This window comes from Oryzias latipes, chromosome 14 (assembly GCF_053564925.1).
Source record: "Oryzias latipes strain Hd-rR chromosome 14, Olatipes_Hd-rR_3.1".
Lineage (NCBI taxonomy): Eukaryota > Metazoa > Chordata > Actinopteri > Beloniformes > Adrianichthyidae > Oryzias > Oryzias latipes.
This window is the reverse complement of record NC_136250.1, coordinates 24452435-24471924: the sequence shown is the minus strand read 5'-3', so window position 1 is coordinate 24471924 and position 19490 is coordinate 24452435. Positions and strand designations below refer to the sequence as shown.

The 19490-nt window shown below is 42.0% G+C and overlaps 1 protein-coding gene across 1 annotated transcript in view; it reads left to right on the top strand.

The window, feature by feature from the left end:
• The first annotated feature begins 3982 nt into the window (after positions 1 to 3982).
• camk2a (calcium/calmodulin-dependent protein kinase II alpha) overlaps positions 3983 to 19490 on the top strand; it is a 36128-nt gene continuing 20620 nt past the window's right edge. Inside the window, exons 1-7 of the mRNA XM_011483824.4 lie at positions 3983 to 4260; positions 5518 to 5612; positions 7740 to 7799; positions 17149 to 17203; positions 17750 to 17815; positions 17915 to 17987; positions 19045 to 19147. Coding sequence (XP_011482126.1) covers positions 4199 to 4260; positions 5518 to 5612; positions 7740 to 7799; positions 17149 to 17203; positions 17750 to 17815; positions 17915 to 17987; positions 19045 to 19147 — 514 coding nt within the window. The 5' untranslated portion in view covers positions 3983 to 4198. The remainder of the gene's footprint in view (positions 4261 to 5517; positions 5613 to 7739; positions 7800 to 17148; positions 17204 to 17749; positions 17816 to 17914; positions 17988 to 19044; positions 19148 to 19490) is intronic.

The window sequence follows — 19490 nt, the reverse complement described above, 5'->3', positions numbered from 1 at the left end:
GCCCATCAGCAGCTTGGTTGGCTCTAGCGACAGTTTTTGACTAGACCATCTATGATGAGGAGTTATTAACAAAGAGAATCCAAACAGCACCAGGCAAGCCCCCACCCTTTATTCCAGAATGAAACAAAATGTAGAAAGTACCAAATGTTTCAATTCCATCAAAGCCCATTGGAGGCTGCTCTGACCTTCAGCAGGGAGCGAATGTGTTGACTTTTATATTTCAAAAAGTCAACATTTAAAGTTACAGGAAATCTTTGGGTTCTGAAACTATTTTGATGGGGTTGAGATAAGTTTTTAAGATCTTAAAAATGTACTTTTTTAGGCTCATGATTTTTGATTGGCGGGTGAGTTGACGCAACAAAGGTTAAAAATGTACTTTGTCCTGGCCAATATGTTCCTGATACGAATGAATAAATTCTAATCAATTTACCCGTCCCCACTTCAGGCTTCCTTTTGACAGTCCAGTGAGTGGCATCATCTGTGTGGTGTCTATAGCAGCATCTTGATGCAGACTGACACTATAGTAAAGATATGTAGACATAAAAGAAAGAAAACAAGAACACACACAAAAATGGTACAGAAAGCATACGGTTCACAGCAACAAAGAAGCTACGACATCTCCATAAGAATATCAGAGCCCCAATCCACAGAGCTATGAAAAACCATTACATGAGCACACCAACCAACAGTAAAATCAGACAAGTATTTTACTGTACCCTCAGGAAAAGGAAAATAAATGCAAAGTATACTACAGTGTTAGTCTTGTCCAAAAGGTTACTTTGAAGAAACATAAAGAAATGTTTAACACAAGAAAAAAAGAGCAGAAGATGAAATCAAGAAACCTGAAACAACACCATAAACTGAGATAAAGAGTTAAACATGCTATCACTCAGTTGGAACGCAGCTCTTTAGGGGCAGTGGACAGACAACAGCTAATAGTGACTCACTCGTTAATGGTGGGCTTGAAACCCTACTTAAGGGAAATGCAGGCCAAACAAGTAAATATTAACAACTTCATTCTACATTTGTCTGAGAAAAAAAACACATTACTATAAAATAAGTTGTTTTATAAGATTGCAAACTTACGTTATAATTTTCCCAAGTATCCTAAATTTGCTGTAAAAAAAACAAATTTAAAATTTCCCCTTAAGAACTTCAAAACATCATGTTGAAATGTATAATAGTCTGTAATAAATTTTTAGACAACAAAAACATTTAATTTCTCATACAAACCAATATATATAAAGCATTAAATGAAAAAGAAACATACTGATTTTGCATTTGTTGGTTCAGATACTATTTTTGCCAAGTATGAAGGTCAACTCAAACACTAGTGTGAACCAAACATGCTAACCCTGGTTTCCTTAGAGTGAGAAAATAAACTGTCCGAAGTCTAAAGCTGCGTTTGCACCAAACATGATTTGCACCTAAACATCCAGTTTAGGTCAATGTAAGCAGGGTAAACTATGGACAGGTTGCCAGTCTGTCACAGGGCCACAAACAAACATCTAGAAACAACTGAGGGTCATCAATCAACCTATGAACATGATTTTGGACTGTGGGAGGAAGCTGGAGTCCCCAAAGAAAGCCCACACATGCCTGGAGAGAACATGTAAACTCCACACAGAAAGAACCCAACTGGGATTTGAACCAGGGTCTTCTTGCTGTGAGGCAATAACAACTGCACCACCACACAGCCCAGAAAATACAAACCCATTATCTCATCTACAAATTCTAAACTTTCTAGTACACCCTTTAAAGTATCTCATATTATATTAACTTTAAAATATCTTATGCAATCATATTGAAATTCACTGATTTTCTCCTGTCAGCCAGATGCAATAATAGTTTTTAAAAAAAGGATTTTATTATCCCATACACTCTTCGTCAGAAGTCAGAGCTCTGTCTCCCCCTCTTGTCATCGGCGGGAACCATCTCCAGAGTTCTAAACAAACTACGTCTTCCAGCAACCCCAGCACACAGTTTCTGATTGCCACACACCTGATGCTCATGTGCAATAATTCGCAGTTTACTTAACCTGCTATGTTTTGTCTTTGACTCTGTTTGTCTGCCGTCTGCCTCGAATCTCGCCTGGATCCTGACTGCCATCGTTTCAATTCAATTCAATTCAATTCAATTCAATTCAATTCAATTCAATTCAATTCAATTGTTTATTTCAAATCAAAACAAAAATTACATAAAATAAAATAAGTCAATACAAGACTTTGAAAATTTGATTTGAAAGGGGATTGGAAAAAGCTTATGCTTATAGGAATCCAATCCCCCACTCAACACCATCCTCTCTGATGCTCCCATGCTCGTTATTGACCTCTGCCTGCCTGTACCTGATGTAGCTTTTTGGACTTTTAGCTAAACTAATAAACTTGCTGCATTTGGATCCAGCCGTCTGCAAGTTTTTGGCACAAAATACTTCACCGAACATGGATCTAGCAAGAGGAGTTCCTAGCCCAACAAACCCTGCAAGGTTTGATTCTTTGTTGCTGGAGTAACAAAGTGAGGGACTCACCACAAACCTGCAGCGGGAACTGGCATGCCACGACAAGGCTTTATCCTTGGATGAACTAATCACCCTTACCATTAAACTTGATAACCTACTGAGGACCTGGCGGCCTCGCAACTCAGCCCCAGTGAACGTCATGTCGGTCTCACCGTTTTTCCCAGGGCTCTCTGGTTCTGATCACGAGCCCATGCGACTCCAGGGAATAGAGCAAGAAGTTTCTAGGAGAACCTCTGTCTCTACAAAGGCCAGCCAGGACACGTCTGCGACACCTGCCCCAATCGGCACCCACGGCACTCTGCAGAACCGGTAGGTGAACCCATGCTCATGTTACTGTTGCAATAAATCCATATTTTCAACAGGACTCCTGGTGGCCTACTTTTTGTCTGAAGTCAAAGACCGTTGTATGTGGAACGTTTCCTTGCCCTGATCCCTTATCCATTTGCAAGGAGACGTGTAGCACGCCGTCAAAGTACTTGCGCTCAAGTGACTGAAATGTAACCAACAGATTTCTGTCGATTTCAAAACCAAGTTTTTTCAGAATAAAAGATCATTCAAATGTAGTCATTTTTCCTCCCCTGGCCAAACCTTACAGCTCAAGTGATCCAAGGTGGAGCTTAGGGAATATATCCATCCATCCTAGACATTCCAGTGCCAGCTGAGAGACTTGGTCTCTCCGTCGTGTCCTGGAATCCGGTTAGTTTTCAAAATAAAAGATCTTTTAAAATAAAATGTCGAAACTTAAAAAAAAAAAAAAAGAACCAGGCATAATTGATTATTCCTCTCTGCCAATTGATCCACGGACTGGTACCGGTCCACGGCCCGGTGGTTGGAGACCACTGCTTTAAACTACAGAGTGCTTCTGACCAGTTCTAATTGACCTGTTAAAAATCTCTCACGTACCTTAAATATTTAATAACTGAAATACGTCTTGTTCTAACTCTGAAAGACCTCATAACTCTAAGATATCAGCTGTGGGACTATTGTAGTTTTTCCTCTGTTCCCTTTACAGTACTTTTTTGTTACTAAGAAAATGCTTGTTTTGTAGTACTTGTGTACCTGATTTAGCTCTGGTGTCTTTTTTGAACCCATTGTGCGGTAATGCCCTGATAATTCTGTTGTACATTTTGTACCTGCTGCAGTACTGTGTAACTTCTATGACCAACACAGTTTATTTGTAGTACTTTTTTACTTATTGTAGTGCTACCCTAGAAGTGCTATTTAGGGGATTCTTTTGTGCAACTGTAATACTTCTGTTGTACTTAGTGTTGTACTGCTGTAGTATTGCAATTGGTGGTACCCCTTGTTTCTCTGAGGATACAGTTTCCATAGTGACGCCTTTATGTAAGTGTGTGTGTGTGTGCTGTGTGTGTGTGCATGCGTGCGTGCCTGTGGAGAGCTGTGATTGGTCGGGTGGGCTGTGGGCGGGCAGGTTGAGCCTCTGAAAGCGTCTATCTCAGACTCAGAGCAGCAGATCGCCTCACAGAAGCAGAGAAACGACACTCTTTCTCACTGATCTCTCCACGTCCCCTATCCTCCACCCCTTCCTCTCCAGAGCCAAACTCCTTCCTTTCTCTGACTGGCACACAGCTCTTGGCCTTCGTCCTTATCTTCTTCACCATCATCCTTCTCAGTGGAAGAAGACAGGAAGCCCCTTGACCCTCACCCTGCCAGGTCGCCATGGCAACGGTTATCTGCACTCGCTTCACTGAGGAGTATCAACTGTACGAGGAGCTGGGAAAGTGAGTATGGCTTTGGAGGTCCTCCACATTCCCTCCCTTGCTCCAGAGCACTGCGTCAGACATCAGTTTCAGTTGGAGTAGGATTGATCCATAAACCTGATAGTGATGGGCTGAAAATGGCTTTGGAAGACAGAATTTTTCATCATCAAAGTTTATAGTTGAAGATGTGACATTTTCATGCTTGTTTCGGCATAAATGAAGCTTTTGTGGACTTTTTGGATGTTTGGTTTGAACAAATAACCAATAAAGAAACAGATATGCTGACAGCTTCTGTGATCCGTTTGTACAAAGATTATCTTGTCTTTATTGGTGTGTGTCTGTTTTGTCACATTTAAAACTTGTGATTCTGCAGTACATTCTTGTGGTGAATGTGCGCCTCTGCAGCTCAGAGTTCCACCTGTGTGGAGGACCAACGCTCCTCATAAACTCTTCATCCTTCATCCACACTCCTACGGCTCTGTGAGCATCCTCGAGCTCTGCCCCTGGCAGTTTGTCCTTTTGCCTGCCGAGGCTCGGACCTCCGGAACACTCTGCTGAGCTCACTGCCGTCTGTAGGTTATTGACAGCAGGTGATCGGTGATCAGGATGGATGGATGGAGGAGTGCAGTACCTCTCTGACCCCGGCCCACTCAACACCCACCCACACACAGACACACAATGGCAGGTCTCTTACATAATGTGAAGGTGGGTGGCAGAATGCAGCTTTCGGAAGAAACGGAATCTGCAGCGTCTCCTCAGCAGCAGCTCATTCTCATTTTTTTTTATCAGTCGCGGTTTCTGATCAGCTTATTGATTGGGTTAAGGAGGTTTCAGACTCAAACCTCAAATGTGCATGACTCAGTGTGATGAGCACGCTCTGTAGAAGAACATAAGCCACCTATCACAGTTGCTCCTTTTGTTCTGAAAGTTGTCCGTTGCCCCCTCCCGGTCCATGTCTTTGTGTCTTTTGGAGACTGTCTGGCTGTCTCTTGCCTCCCATCATGCACCTGCTCTGTTGCAGATCAACCTGTCCCCACCCTATGACCCAGCAACACTGACGATGACCTTGTTACTATCAGAAAAACTGTAAAGAAAAAGTCAGATTCTTGATCATCTATGGCGGGGAACATGTATGTGGTCTGCAGAGCTGAAATGGTTGGAAAAGAGAGATGTAAAGTTCAGCTGGAGCCTGCTGTCAGCTGGAAAACCTTCTGGCAAACCATGATGCAGAGGTTGTAAGAACAGAGTACTGAATAGTTCCTGCTTTTGTGTTTTCAGGGGAGCCTTTTCAGTGGTGCGCCGTTGCGTGAAGGTTGTGACGGGTCAGGAATACGCCGCCAAGATCATCAACACCAAGAAGTTGTCTGCCAGAGGTGATAACCAGACAACATGTTGTATCATCACACACCTGGTTTTTATTTCCACATTGAACTGAGATTTGTGTTTAATGCTCCCAAATACTACATCCAAAACTGCACTGTAGCCCCTTGCTCTTTCTGTAGCTGGAGCTGACGTAGCACGCTACCACTGAAGACTTTGGGATGAACCTATTTGTGTCCTGCTGGGATTTCTGAGCTCAGGAACATGAAACAGCAACACTGAGTTACTGAGGATCTCAGACACAACCGATAACCTTCACTAAACACAAAACAGTCCGACAGTAAACTGAAAGCTAGCCACTTAACTGCTGCCATCTGATCACAGCCGTGCTGCAGAAACCATTGAAATGTTGGGGGTAGTTTCCTTCTAATTTCTCTATATTGAAACAGTACCGAATTTAACATTAAACCAGACCCACTCCCATCATCTTTTGGTCTTTTATCAAAGCGCTCCCAGTGGTTTTTTAATTATGATTGTGCCGTATTTAGCAAAACAAAAAAAACTGTTTTCTAGGAGTTTCTGCAGAGGGACAGTAGTTCACTAGAAATTTGTCTTAAGGTGTCACCCCTGGTGAAGCGGTAGGGCAGCCAACCCACAATCATAAGATTGCAGGTTCAATTCCCACCTTGCACGCCCATGAGTCAAGGTGTCCTTGGGCAAGACACTGGTGGGAGGTTGGCGCCAGTGTGTGAATGTGTGTGTGACTGGGTGAATGTGACTGTAAAGCGCCTTGGGCTTTGTAGGTAGAAAAGCGCTATATAAGTATACACCATTTACCTTTGAGTTCTGGGTGGGACTATTGGCACAGAGCAACCACGACCCCCTTTTCCCTCCCCGATGCTGAGAGCTTGGAGGAGGGAACTTTTCTGTCACAAACATGATTTTTTTCTTCTGCTCTTGAATCACAGCGAGTTGAATAAAGATATATTCAGAAATGCTACTCTAAGCTAATAATTTTTCAAATTTCAAATCATGAGAAAAATGCCAGAAGAAAATTTTAAAACCACCAAAAACACATTTTTCCTCAGAGTGTGTCTTTAAAAATCTATAGATATAAATACCTGTATAATTTATTCAATGGCAAGGAGACTTAACAAGCCTAACAGGAATGGAAATCTTTAATATTTTCACCCAAAGAAAAAACTCAGTGCAGCTGAAAGTTTCAGGATGTTCTGGAAAAGGTGCCGGAACCTTGTTTGCTATAAACCTGACTAAACCCCTCCACCCTTCACCACCCCCAGCCAAAATACACACAGAGACTCACATACACACCCCTCCCACGCATTCGGACATGGAGAGGAAACTGAGAGAGAGGAATAGAGAAGCTGTAAATCTTTCTCTGTGAATTTTTGTCACATCACTATTCTGGTTTTCAGATTTTCTTTGGTTGCCGAGCAACAAACTGCAAAGTTTACAAAGAATGTGTGTGAGAGAGAGATTTAGAGTATCTGCGTGTGTTCATGAGTGTGCATGTCTTTGTGTGTATTCATACTTGTGTGTATTTATACATGAGTGTTTATGCGTATGTATGAGTGTGCACATCTGTATTCATCTGTGTGTTCATGCGTTTATGAGCGAATGTTGATGCATTTTTTTGTCACATGTCTGTGCAAGTGCGTTTGTGTGGGTGTTTATGTGTGTGAGTTTTCATGAGTGTGTTGGTATGTTTGACTGTGGTGTGTTTGTATGTTTTTCTGTGTTTCTGAGCGCCCCTGCTCAGTGAGACGGTCTGGCTATGGTGACCGATCTGAGTCACAGATCCAGATCAGGTTTCAGCTGAAGCAAAAGTCCCACCAACTCCTGCAGATGGATCTCCTGAGCTGAAAGACTGTTCTCCTCACAGCAGGGGTCCCCAAATCCAGGCCCACATGTTTTCAACCAACCTGCCATTGAAGCTCCTTATTGGCTAAACACATCTGATCCAGGTAATCAGCAGCAAATAATGCAGAGTTTCTGGAAAACCAGCAGGCCACCGGCCCTCAAGGCCTGGATTTGGGGACCCCTGCCTCACAGCATCTCTGCTGACATGTTCTGAAAGCAGGTGGACTGGATCACGTAGAGGTACCAGCACCTGATTGGTGAGACTGATCAGTAAAGGTTCTTTTTTTATGTGTTGTCAGATCATCAGAAGTTGGACCGGGAGGCCCGAATCTGTCGACTTCTGAAACACCCAAACATTGGTAAGAAATTGAATCAATCTGACGCACTGACGCAATCCTGATATTTTAATGGATTTACTGTATGTGAACCTGCATGAAGCTCATGTTCTGCCAGATGTTTTTTTCAGGTTGTTGATGCTCTGGACCAGCGTCATCATTAGGAATTCTACAGAGCGGTCAGGAGATTAAAGTTCCCTCATAAATGTGTGTAGAAATGTTCAAATATGCAGGAGATGAAGATGGCACAGAAACACGCAGGGATACCTGATTTGGGCATAATCATGTTCTGCCACATCACCTCAGGGCAAGACCGGCGGTGCCCTGGTGGTTTCAGTGAGCCCCTGCTAATGTAGTTAGGATATCTCTGGAATCTGCATTTGTACTAATGACAGAATCCAGGGCTCATGCAACATCTGAGCAGAGGGGCCCACATTCCTGAGAGTGTGGTTTTGGTTCTGCTCGTTCTTCTACAATGTATTTTCCACCTTTGGTGTCTAGAATCTGGGCGGTTTTGTTTTGGGATTCTTTACCCTAGTCCAGGGCCTCTGACCCGTGTCCTACCTCTGGTTTATGCCTTGGTTCTCCTGCTTGCTCTGACTCAGACTTCTCATGGGGCTGGTGACTTGGCTGCTCAGAGTGCCATCCAGACATCCGCAGGGTGGTCCTGGTCCACCTCTGGAGCTTGGTGGTGTACTCGGACTCTTGGTGAACAGTGGCCCTCTCTGATGCTCCTGGGGTTTTGTTAGCACAGCCTCAAACTGGTGAGGCTCCTGGTATCTTTTCAGGCTGGAACTCCTGCTCTACTCATTCATGAGTCCCTTCACTCCCAAGAGGTTGGGACACTTGTAGCATTCCCCCATGTGAGACTGCGGCTGGCATCTGGGTCTCCTGGAGATAGACGTTTCGGGCCACTCGGAATGTTTTGGCGATTGCTCGGGGCTTGGTGCAGTACAAAGCGACTCCCAACCTCCCCTTTTCAATTCAGTAGCACCATTGTTTAGTTTATAAAACACACACACTTGCTCACATTTTCTACATACACGTGCAGGAAGGCGTTACTGATGCACGAAATAGATGAGATATGTTGGTACATTTGTGTGTTTACTTATGTTTGTGTTACCAGGCAAAAAACGTATGGTTGTGTGTTTGCACTGAAATTTGATTGTTTGAATGCGCACCCAAAAAGATTTTGTGAGGGTATTAAAACTCATTTCATTTCTGTTTTTAAATTTTGTTGAGGCCTTTTCTACCATAAATAATCAGACTAGGCAGAATCTATTTTTAACAGACATGTCTCATTTCATTAACTGATTTTATGTACAATACCTAACCAAGAAGCTCCTTCTGCCCCCCTGTTAAGGGCAGATCCCCTGAATGCTCATTGTCAGCTCATCTGATGCTCCATTTCTGGTTGCCTCTTTTAAAGATGTCACCACTGCCCACTTAATTTTTGCAAAACTCATCGTGATGCTTGCTTCAGCCTACCCATGTTGGTCAAGTCACTGGAATGGTTCTTCTTACCTGCTTTGAGAATGTTGCTGAGACACTCCTCTTCGTCCCAACTGTTTTTCAGCAGAACAATGTGATGCTATTTTTCGGCCTGCCAGTGTTGGACAGGCCATTTACATGAATTTATTCTGCCCACCTGTTTGAAAGGAGGTCACAAGGACATTGTTCTGCTTGCCGGCCTTTTTACGGGTAACTAGGATGTTTCTCTTTGGCTCCTCTGTTTGAAGAGAATGGGACGGTCCACTTCTGAGTTCATATTTTGCGGCAGTCATCTGAATCCTTCTTTGTAGCCACCTGTTTCAGCGGGTTAGTGGGACATTTCATTCTCTGCCTCCCTACTTAAAGGAGTTGACGGTACACTCCACTTCTGCCCTACTTGATGTAAATCCTCCTCCACCTGCTTCCTTTTTTCTGAGATTTCAAAGATCTTCTCCACTATGTCTATGTTGTTGTGTCTTCAGCATCGTCCACCTGCTTCACTGCAGTGTCATCTACTGATTTTGCCCTGCATGTCCGAGCTAAACTTCAGAAAAATACACATGAAAAGAAAGTATTTGTGGTGTTACAATGTTTTCACAAATAAGTTTCATCTAAAGCTGCAGAAGACTTCACAACTTTGCTTTTGCTGTTTCTGTGTATCCATGCATGTAGATGACACCAGTTTTCTGTTGAGAGGAGCTCAATTGATTGGTTTAAATGACCACGATGAATGAACTCCTGCAAAGTTACCCATGATGAAGATTAGACTGGATGCAACAGGATATGACCTCTTTTATGAGGAAAGTAGTGATGTTTGTAACGACAGCAGCAGAAACCTGACCACTGTGACAGTTTAAGAGCAGGGTCGTGATACTGGCTGTGTCGTGTGAGTGTGTCGGTTTGTTGACGCTGCCTTTAAGGAAGACAGTAACGGAAAATAACCTCCAGCATGGGGAGCTGCTGTGATTCAGTGCTCATTGCTGATGAAAGCAGTGGAGGAAATGAACAGCAATAATCACTGATCCATCGGGACTTTTGGATCTTCCTAATGCCTCTTACCAGGTGCTGATTGGTGGATTGGATTTCCTGTTATGAAAAGAAGAAATACCAACAACCCTCAGATGAGCTCTGTTGAATTAGGCTTCATGGATGGTCATATCCATCCAAAGATCCCACCCCCCCAACTCACTAAAGTAATTCCCTACCTTTTCAGTTCTGTGCATCCCATGAGCCTTTGTGTCACTGTGATGTCTGACTCATCTTTGTAACAAAAAAGCCGGGAGCTGGGCCTCTTCATCACCGTTCATCATTTCATCAAGTCTTAAGCCAAACTGACTTGTCTGCTTCATTTTACAGTGGGGCAAAAAAAAGTATTTAGTCAGCCACCAATTGTGAAAGTTCTTCCAGTTAAAAAGGATGAGAGGCCTGTAGTTTTCATCATAGGTATACCTCAATTATGAGAGACAAAATGAGAAAAAAATCCAGAAAATCCCTGTCTGATTTTTAATGAATTTCTTTCTAAATTATGGTGGAAAATAAGTATTTGCTGAATAACAAAAGTTAAACTCAATACTTTACACTTAACACTAGGTCCCCCGTGTGGTTTTGGGATTTTTGCTCACTCTTCTTGTGATCATTTTGACCCCACGGGGTGAGATCTTGTGGGGAGCCCCAGATGGAGGGAGATCATCAGTGGTCTTGTGCGTCTTCCATTTCCTAATAAATGCTCCTACAATTGATTTCTTCACACCAAGCTGCTTAACTATTGCAGATTCAGTCTTCCCAGCCTGGTGCATGTCTACAACTTGGTTTCTGGTGTCTTTAGACAGCTCTTTGGTCTTGACCAAAGTAGAGTTTGGAATGTTGTGGACAGGTGTCTTTTCTATACATAACCAGTTCAAACAGGTGCCATTAATACAGGTAATGAGTGGAGGACAGAGGATCCTCTTACAGAAGAAGTTACAGGTCTGTGAGAGCCAGAAATCTGGCTGGTTTGTAGCCATTTTGTCTCTCATAGTTGAGGTTTACCTGTGATGAAAATTACAGGCCCCTCTCATCTTTTTAACTGGGAGAACTTGTGGTAACTTACTAAATATTTTTCAATTCAATTGAATTTAGTGTGTATAGCTCAAATTCAACAGTCGTCTCAATGGGCTTCGTACCGTTAATTGTAAAGTAAACTTACAATCACAATTTTTGCCTCACTGCATCCTTTGAAGTTAATGAACATATCACTAACAGACTTTTGTTTAACGTTGTAAGAGAGTTGCTTGCTTGCCTGTCAATCACGGTTTCTTCCACAACTATCGCTGCAGAAATAATCTGCTTTTTTGATGGAGTCAGACTTTTTAGATCAAGCTGCTACAAAGACACAATGATAGACGGCTCCGGCACTCTGCATGATACAGTTTAGGCTTTCCTCTACTGTGATACACCTGATTTCTACCAGCTTTCATTTGTAAACTTTGCACAGTCTATTGTTGGACTAATTTCATCAAATTAGTTTCTAGGTTTACTTCACACAAACAGATCTGAGCCTTTGGTGCGTCTGTCAAAAGTGCAAATGAATCCTTAGAAAAATGTAGTCACTACAGATCTGCCCATATTTAACTCTGCCCATTGGCTCCCCTGAACCCTCACTGAGTCTGAAGCAACAGAACACTTATGTTACTTATCCATCCTAAATCGTTCTGGGTAGTTATTGTTGAATGACAGATTCTGGCACAGCAGTTTATGAAAGAACAGAAAATCTGTTCACAGAGGTCACTGTAAAAAGCCCTGCATTGTTGTTCATCATTTCTTTTAAAGCCTGAAACAGTTGTTTTGGCTTTGGACCTGACAGTGAGAGTAAATGCTTACACAGCAAGTTTTAAGAAAAAACAGGCTATTTACCTGATAGAATTTTTTTTATTTGCTCAGTGCCAAATGTCAGGAAGATAAAGAACATTAAATCTTTAACTTTTTAGTTAAACCAGATATCTCTCCTACAAACACACACACCCACACACACACACACACACACACACACCCATAACCAAAAACACCCATACACTCAGTGGCACAGAAAGAGGTAAAAACATATATATTTTTTTCATCTTGGAAGAAATAGCCCCCAAAAAATTACTCCCCATAGCCAAAGAAAAAATATATCTTAAGAAAAAAAAAGAGAATCCAAAAAAATATCTGAAACACCATTTTCATGTATTTTACTCTTTAAAGTCACTCGTATTCAATCCTTGCATTTTTGTGACCCTTATGTCTTCAGCATGATCCAAACTTTCTGTAAAACGCCCTTCGCCCCTGCGGTTCATCATCATTCCACTAGGGGCAGTAAAAGGGCTTTTCCTGCTTATTTCAAAATGGCTGTTTCTGTGAAATCTCAAAAGTTGGAAAAGTTTAGCGACTTTTCCAAACTTATCATTGTTAATAATTATTTTGACAGACTGCTGCATTAAAAGAATAAAAAATGTTAATAATTAATTACTTATAATACAGTGTTGTAAACAAAAACTTACAAAGTCATCCAATGTATCATCATTGATACTAACTATAAGACATGATATTGTAAAATAGTTTTGTGAATTTCATTTCAGAGTTTTAAAAAATGTGACTTTTCTGTCAATGCTTTAATGTTGTGGTTTTTAAAGGGTTACCATATTTTCACGACCATAGGGTGCACTGGGTTATAGGGCGTGGTCTCAGCAATGGGGGATTTTGTGGTTTTTGACATATACAAAAGGTGCACCGGGTGTTAGGGCGCGGGCATGTTAAAACATACAGGTAAAACATGCATGCGAGTGTGTTTTAAAAAAAGGCAGCAGGAGCAAAACTGAGTTGGTTGTGATTTATTTTTTTATTTTTTCAGTCTTCAAACAGCATCCAAAAATCGTCCTCAAAAAAGTCCTCATCTTCTGTATCTGAAATGAACAGCTGGGCTAAATTTCTATCAAACACGCCAGGTTCCCTCTTACCATTGTCAGAGTCCGTCTTGTTGCTGTGCGGCGCCTCATGAAGAACAGAGCAAGCAGACTTGTTAGCCCAAGCTTCTACTATCCATTCACAAACTGGCTAAATTCGCCCGGTGCTGCCTCCCAGTCTTAGTAAAACGGTGTCTGCCATTCGACAGTGATGTCAAAAGTACCTCGTCCATGTTGGTGATGTGGCTGGCCTGGATGTGTTTGTTGGCAAACTTTTTCACTGCAGTAGGAGCGGAAGATGGACAGCTTTTCGTAGTAATCCACTGGAAGTTGCTGCGCCCCTGTAGTCCTTGCCCAGATGGAAAGATGGCAGCGTTACATTAAACGAAAGCACCAAAACGGACCACCATGAAAATGTTCAATTTTCATTTCCTCTGCAAGCGTTACTGCCTTCAGTTGAGTGGTGACTGTAGAGACGCTTCTCCCAGCTGTTCTCTGATCGTTATTCCATCGCTCCAGTCGGTCTTCCAACTTGGGCCACCTCGCTTTGTTTCCACAGAAACTTAGCGTACATTTTGGAGAAAATTTACAACTTACTTTACAATTTACAACTTAAAAAATACGGTAATACCATCCTGATTAATGTGTTGTTACTTTAGTGCAGCGGCAAGAACTGTTGCTGTGTATATTTCTTACATTTTCCCCAACATGACCAAAAGGAGATTAAGACAAGGCTTTTATCACTTTAAGTTATTTTCTAAGCAATATTTACTGTTAATAATTTGTATAAACTAATAAAATATCGGAAAAAAGGTAAAATAATAAATAAAATACAAAAATTAAAGTAAAATATGGTTTATATCTGGACTATTTCTACTCAAAGTATTAATAGTGACCCAGCTGGATCTACAAATTTAGAATGACTAATGCTTTCATGATTGCTTTGTTTTCCTCTATGTTGAACCGTTAGCTTGAAGCAGGATATAATTAAAACCCCATAACAACCAGGAACAAAGGCACTGGGATCAAAGGATGTACCAAAGACAGGTTTATACACAAAACTGCTTACAATTATCTGCAAGTGGCTTAGAAAAGGAGCTATTCAAGTCAGCACAAAACGAGGGAATCAGGCAACCATGCGCCCTCTGCCACGGGTCCTCAGCCTTTCATACTGATATGTCCTAATTGACTGCTAATCATTTGTGGTGGATCAGCTGGATGAAGATCACCAGATTTTCATCAATTGGCTCCAATCAGTGGAATTCAGATGGACAGCTCAGGAAAACCATGGACAAAGACCTTAGAGGTTGAAACCAAAGGCCAACGCAAAGGTGTCTGCAACTCCTCCTTAAGCTTTCCCTCTTGGACAAGGAAGAACATATCTTCAGGACTCTGAGTATGTCATTACATTGTCAGTCACACTGAAGTTTTTTTTTTTTATCAAAGCAGAGTTCTACCAACACTGTGAAACTCTCAGAACTGAAGGATCAGAACACTTGAAGTGTTGACACTCTTTCCATGAATGAAAATGGATGGGACATTTTATGGGGTCTGCTGCATGGGTTTCTGCTTTTCGGTCCATCCCCTCATGGGAGGCTTTTCGTCATATGGATCAAAGCTCTACCAGGTCCCGGTTCTTCTCAGAGGAACCAATGACCTCCATATCTTCATCAACTGCTTCTGCTGAAGAAGGAGCAGTCAATGTGACTCCCTTGGATGTCTGTCCACAGCTTCAGAGCCCCCAATTTTAAGACTGACAGCATGAAAAACCTTCAGAAAAATCTAAACAGAGGTTTCTTGAGGACATTTCACAATAAGAGCACTCCCACACGCCTGGGGGACATTGTCCTGTGCCCACGACTTGGGACCTACTCAAAACGCCATGGGGGGTTGCTCGCTTTTTGTCCCTGGCTCCACTCAAACTCGTTTTGTCGTCAGTACCCAGGTACTCGTATGCAGATACAGTAGGGGCGGTATTTCATCCTTCCACGGGCTCCGAAATTGCAGCGCATATTCACAGCAGTACTTTCCTTGACTCTGCAAGGCGGACCGATGCCCCTTGCCTGGGACAGAACCAGAACAATCACAGTTATCAAAAGAGCCGTACTTTGAAGCTGGACACACTGATATAGCTACGCTGCAGAGCTTTGATTATCTCCATAAAGTCATGTAGAAACATTAGAGGAGTACCGGTAACAGTAAGATGTTCAAACTCCATAGCATGTGATCCCGGCGGGCAAATTAGGAGACGGCAGCTGAGCTGAGCGTCCAATCAGAGCCCTGTGTGGGCTGTCAGTGCTTCACAGATAACACACTAAAACCCAGTCTTAGCCAACGCTGTGAGTGTGCATGTGTGATGTTGCTAGGCAACAGTACCCATAAGTGAAGGCATCACCCCCCCCCACACACACACACACACACCTGTGTGAAAGCACTCAAAATGAAATAATCAGGGTTTTCTCTTGAAACTCTCCTACACAGAACTACAGAGGGAATAAATGTGTGTGTACGTGCATGTGCATGTGCATGTGCATGTGCGTGTGTGTGGGCAGCAGCTCCTCTTCCTGGCTTCCTTCTCTTATGTAATGTATGCAGGATGCCTTCAGTGGAACATCAGGGAGAGCTCGCAGCTGTGACTGCAGTCGAAGCTCTGCATGAATGCTTGTGCTCGTCTCATCACTCCGGGCTTGAGTTGGTATCGTTTTCCTACCATAAGTTACAACGAGATGACGAGTGTTCTGAAGTACATATGCAGATCTGTGCTCTACATGAGAAAATCTAAAATGGAAGTAGCTCTATGTTTATTCTACAATCACTAAGAGCACACTTCACATGAGCATAAAAAATATGAAACTCCCGGGATTTTCTGTGTTTCATGCACAATTCGATAAATCAAATAAAACCAGATAATTCACACAGAAACTCAGGATAAGGACTGAGACGCAGAACAGCAAACACAATAGTTCTCTCTGAATTGGGGGCAGGCACTGTTTCAACAGGGGAGGGCGGGAGAACTACAACTCTACTTCCTGCTCTTCACCCTAGTTAGTCAAAGTACTGGAAGGTTACCAAAGGTAAAGCAGAATGGATGCTGTCTGACATGAGAAGACCAGACTTTCCCTAGATTACTGATGTCCCTCACGTCATTGCCTGAAACCACCAGGACAGACAGAGGTTGAAGGACATGCAGCTAAAGCCTTAGCCACAACCGCCCCTACGGGTACATACCCGTCTGTGGTTGAAAAAGGAGCAAACTTGTACGGGGCACTTAGTTGTATGAAATTTTAACATTGGACTCGATCCATAGAGCCCAAAGGGAAAAATGTTCATGCACATTTTATCACACGGGCATGTTGCGAGCGTCAGGTTGCCTGGTTGTTTGAAATTGAAAAATTAGACAGAGAATAGCTTGTGTGGGCATCCTACAGGCACTTCTGTGCGTGCAGCATTTGTGTGCCTTCAATAAGGACCCAGTACTCGCACCTTGCTAATGATTAGAATTTGCATAAAGGACACTGTACGACAGCATCACTTGTACGCCCTATACGTGGAACTTACATTATTCTTACGTCACAATATACTTACCACACGCACAATAATGGTACATTCCATCTTCATGACATCCGTTAAGGTAACGATATGAGCCACAAGGGAACTACAAGACACGCACACAGCCGCTCTTTTCTACAACCCTCTACAGGCCCAGATAACCCAAAGACCTGCAGGACTCGCATGGGTCAACCCAAACACGTCACCACCCGCATAAACACAGAAGACAAACAAGCTTATTTTTGTCTTCTGTGTTTATGCGGTTTTTATGGTCAGGGACCTCCTCTTCTTCATCCGTGACTTCAGCAGAACTGGGGTTTCTGAATCTTTCCTAAAAGTGCTTAGTCAGCAGTTGTGTTGTGAACGACAGAGTTTTGTGATTTGCTTTCATTGTGATGGTCCTCTCTGTCTTTCAGTTCGTCTTCATGACAGCATTTCAGAGGAGGCCCATCATTATCTGATCTTTGACCTGTGAGTTTTTTTGTGTTCTTCTGATTCTTTGATGCAGTGAACTCTGCAGTCATGTTTATTCAATTCAATTCAATTTTATTTGTATAGCCCAAAATCACAACAACAGTCGTCTCGATGGGCTTCGAAGTAAAATATGAAATCAAAAGGATCACGAATACAAAGAGTTCAATAGAAAAATACTAAAATGAACTAACAAACTGACTAAGCTATACTGGCATCCCTGCCCTTAGACCCCCCTTCGCGGTAAGGAAAAACTCCCAAAAAAACCGGATTCCGGAAAAAACGAAGAAACCTCAGGGGTGCCCACATGAAGGGGGCAGAAGATTACAGTTACAGAAGATTACCTTAGATCTTCTGTAACTTTTCCTCTTTCATGTCTCCTCTGACTTTTTCCTCACTTTCTCTGTTCCTGAATGAGCTGTAACTTGTTGCTGTGGATGCATGCTGTGGTGTTTCTGAATCAGAAGCTACATTTTCAATGAGACCTCAGTTGACTAAAAGTTTTCAGCTAGGGGTTGGTGTTGATGTGACCTGTGTGTGTCTCAGGGTCACAGGTGGAGAACTGTTTGAAGACATTGTCGCGAGGGAATACTACAGTGAAGCTGATGCCAGGTATGATCATGTCATCTTCATCAGCACACTTTGTTCTCTTTCACCCTTATCATCTGTGCATTGACATCATTGCATGACCTCTGTCCTTTGTCTCTGCAGCCACTGCATTCAACAGATTTTGGAGGCGGTGCTTCACTGTCATCAGATGGGCGTGGTTCACCGAGACTTGAAGGTATCCGCTTGCAGTGGTGTTCCGCTGAGCTCATTAAAGCTTCAGTGTCAAAGCAGTGTTAATTCTTAGATCTGTGAAATCAGTGGCAATGAGGTTCAAAACCTAAATAGAATACATTTATATTGTTTTGTTCTTTCAAGGACTGAAACATTTAAGAACTGTGTGAGGTAATTTTAGGATTTTTAGCATCTATTGTTCAGTTATCAATGTCTTATTAATATAGGAACTAAATGTCTCATGTTAGCAAAGTTACTTTTGATGGTATGCCTTGTAATATCACTTCAAATAATTATTTAAAATTCAACTTATTAGGAATTAAGATGTCGTTTTTAAACCCGTTGATTAGATCCACACAAAGGAAATTTGCCGTTTCATTTGTTGGAGGAGACAAATCGTTTTGCTCACATTAGTCTAAGAAGCAAAAATACTGGACAGGTGTTCAAGAAAAAACCCTCCTTATTAACCAAAATTTAATACAGACATTTTAAATAACTGTATTTTTTTAAAATAATCTGTATTTTAACTGTAATATAATTAATTCATTATCAACAAATTTTCACGTTCTTTTAACGCACCAAGTAGTGATAAAATAATTATGGCAAAAGAGGAATTATTCTCACCATGAAGTTTAAAAATGTACTTTTCCTGCCAAAAGTGCTTTTGAGATTTGATGGAAATGTATGTATCAAATGTCTGTGGCACAGCTGTCTTGTTAGCTTGTTTCATGTGAACAAATGGGCCCATTTTTGTATTAATGCCATGTATTAGTCAGTGAACACGGTTAGTCATGTAAACATGACTTTTGGTAATGAGAACAGTACACATCATCAGCATGTTTCATGTCACCGGTTGTCTCATTCTAAGGGTTAATGGCGTTTATCAGTGTGCACAGTTAGCACTGATGGTATGTCTCATGTAAATGGGTACAGTAAGCATTGTTTACATGTTTTGTGTTAATCAATGGGTACAGATCCTGTTTGTCTCGTGTAAATGGGTATCGTTGGCATCATCTTTTCTGAATAAGGGGACAGCATTGAGTGTTGTTCTGCATTTCCAGCCAGAGAATCTGCTGTTGGCGTCAAAATCAAAAGGAGCGGCGGTGAAGCTGGCTGACTTCGGCCTCGCCATTGAAGTGGAGGGGGACCAACAGGCCTGGTTTGGTAAGACCGTTTAAACAGGAATTCTCCTAAAGCCAAAAATTGGAGTGCTGTTCATGCTTAATAGAGATGAGCTGAACAATAAAGGCATTTAAAACAGAAGTTCTGCCCTGAAATTCACATGGAGAATGAGATGCTCTGGGTAGAAAGACGTTTGTTTGCAAAGCCACAAATGGAAAAACAAACTTCTTTTTTTTTTTTTAAACTTGTCTTGTCCAACAGCTAGGCAAAAACAAACTTCTGTTCTTCAGAGGGTTGTGTAGTCTCTTTGGGTCTCTGCCACGTTGTCACATTTCATCCTAAGAAATTTCTGATTATTTTTATTTTTACGTCATTGTGCTTAAAT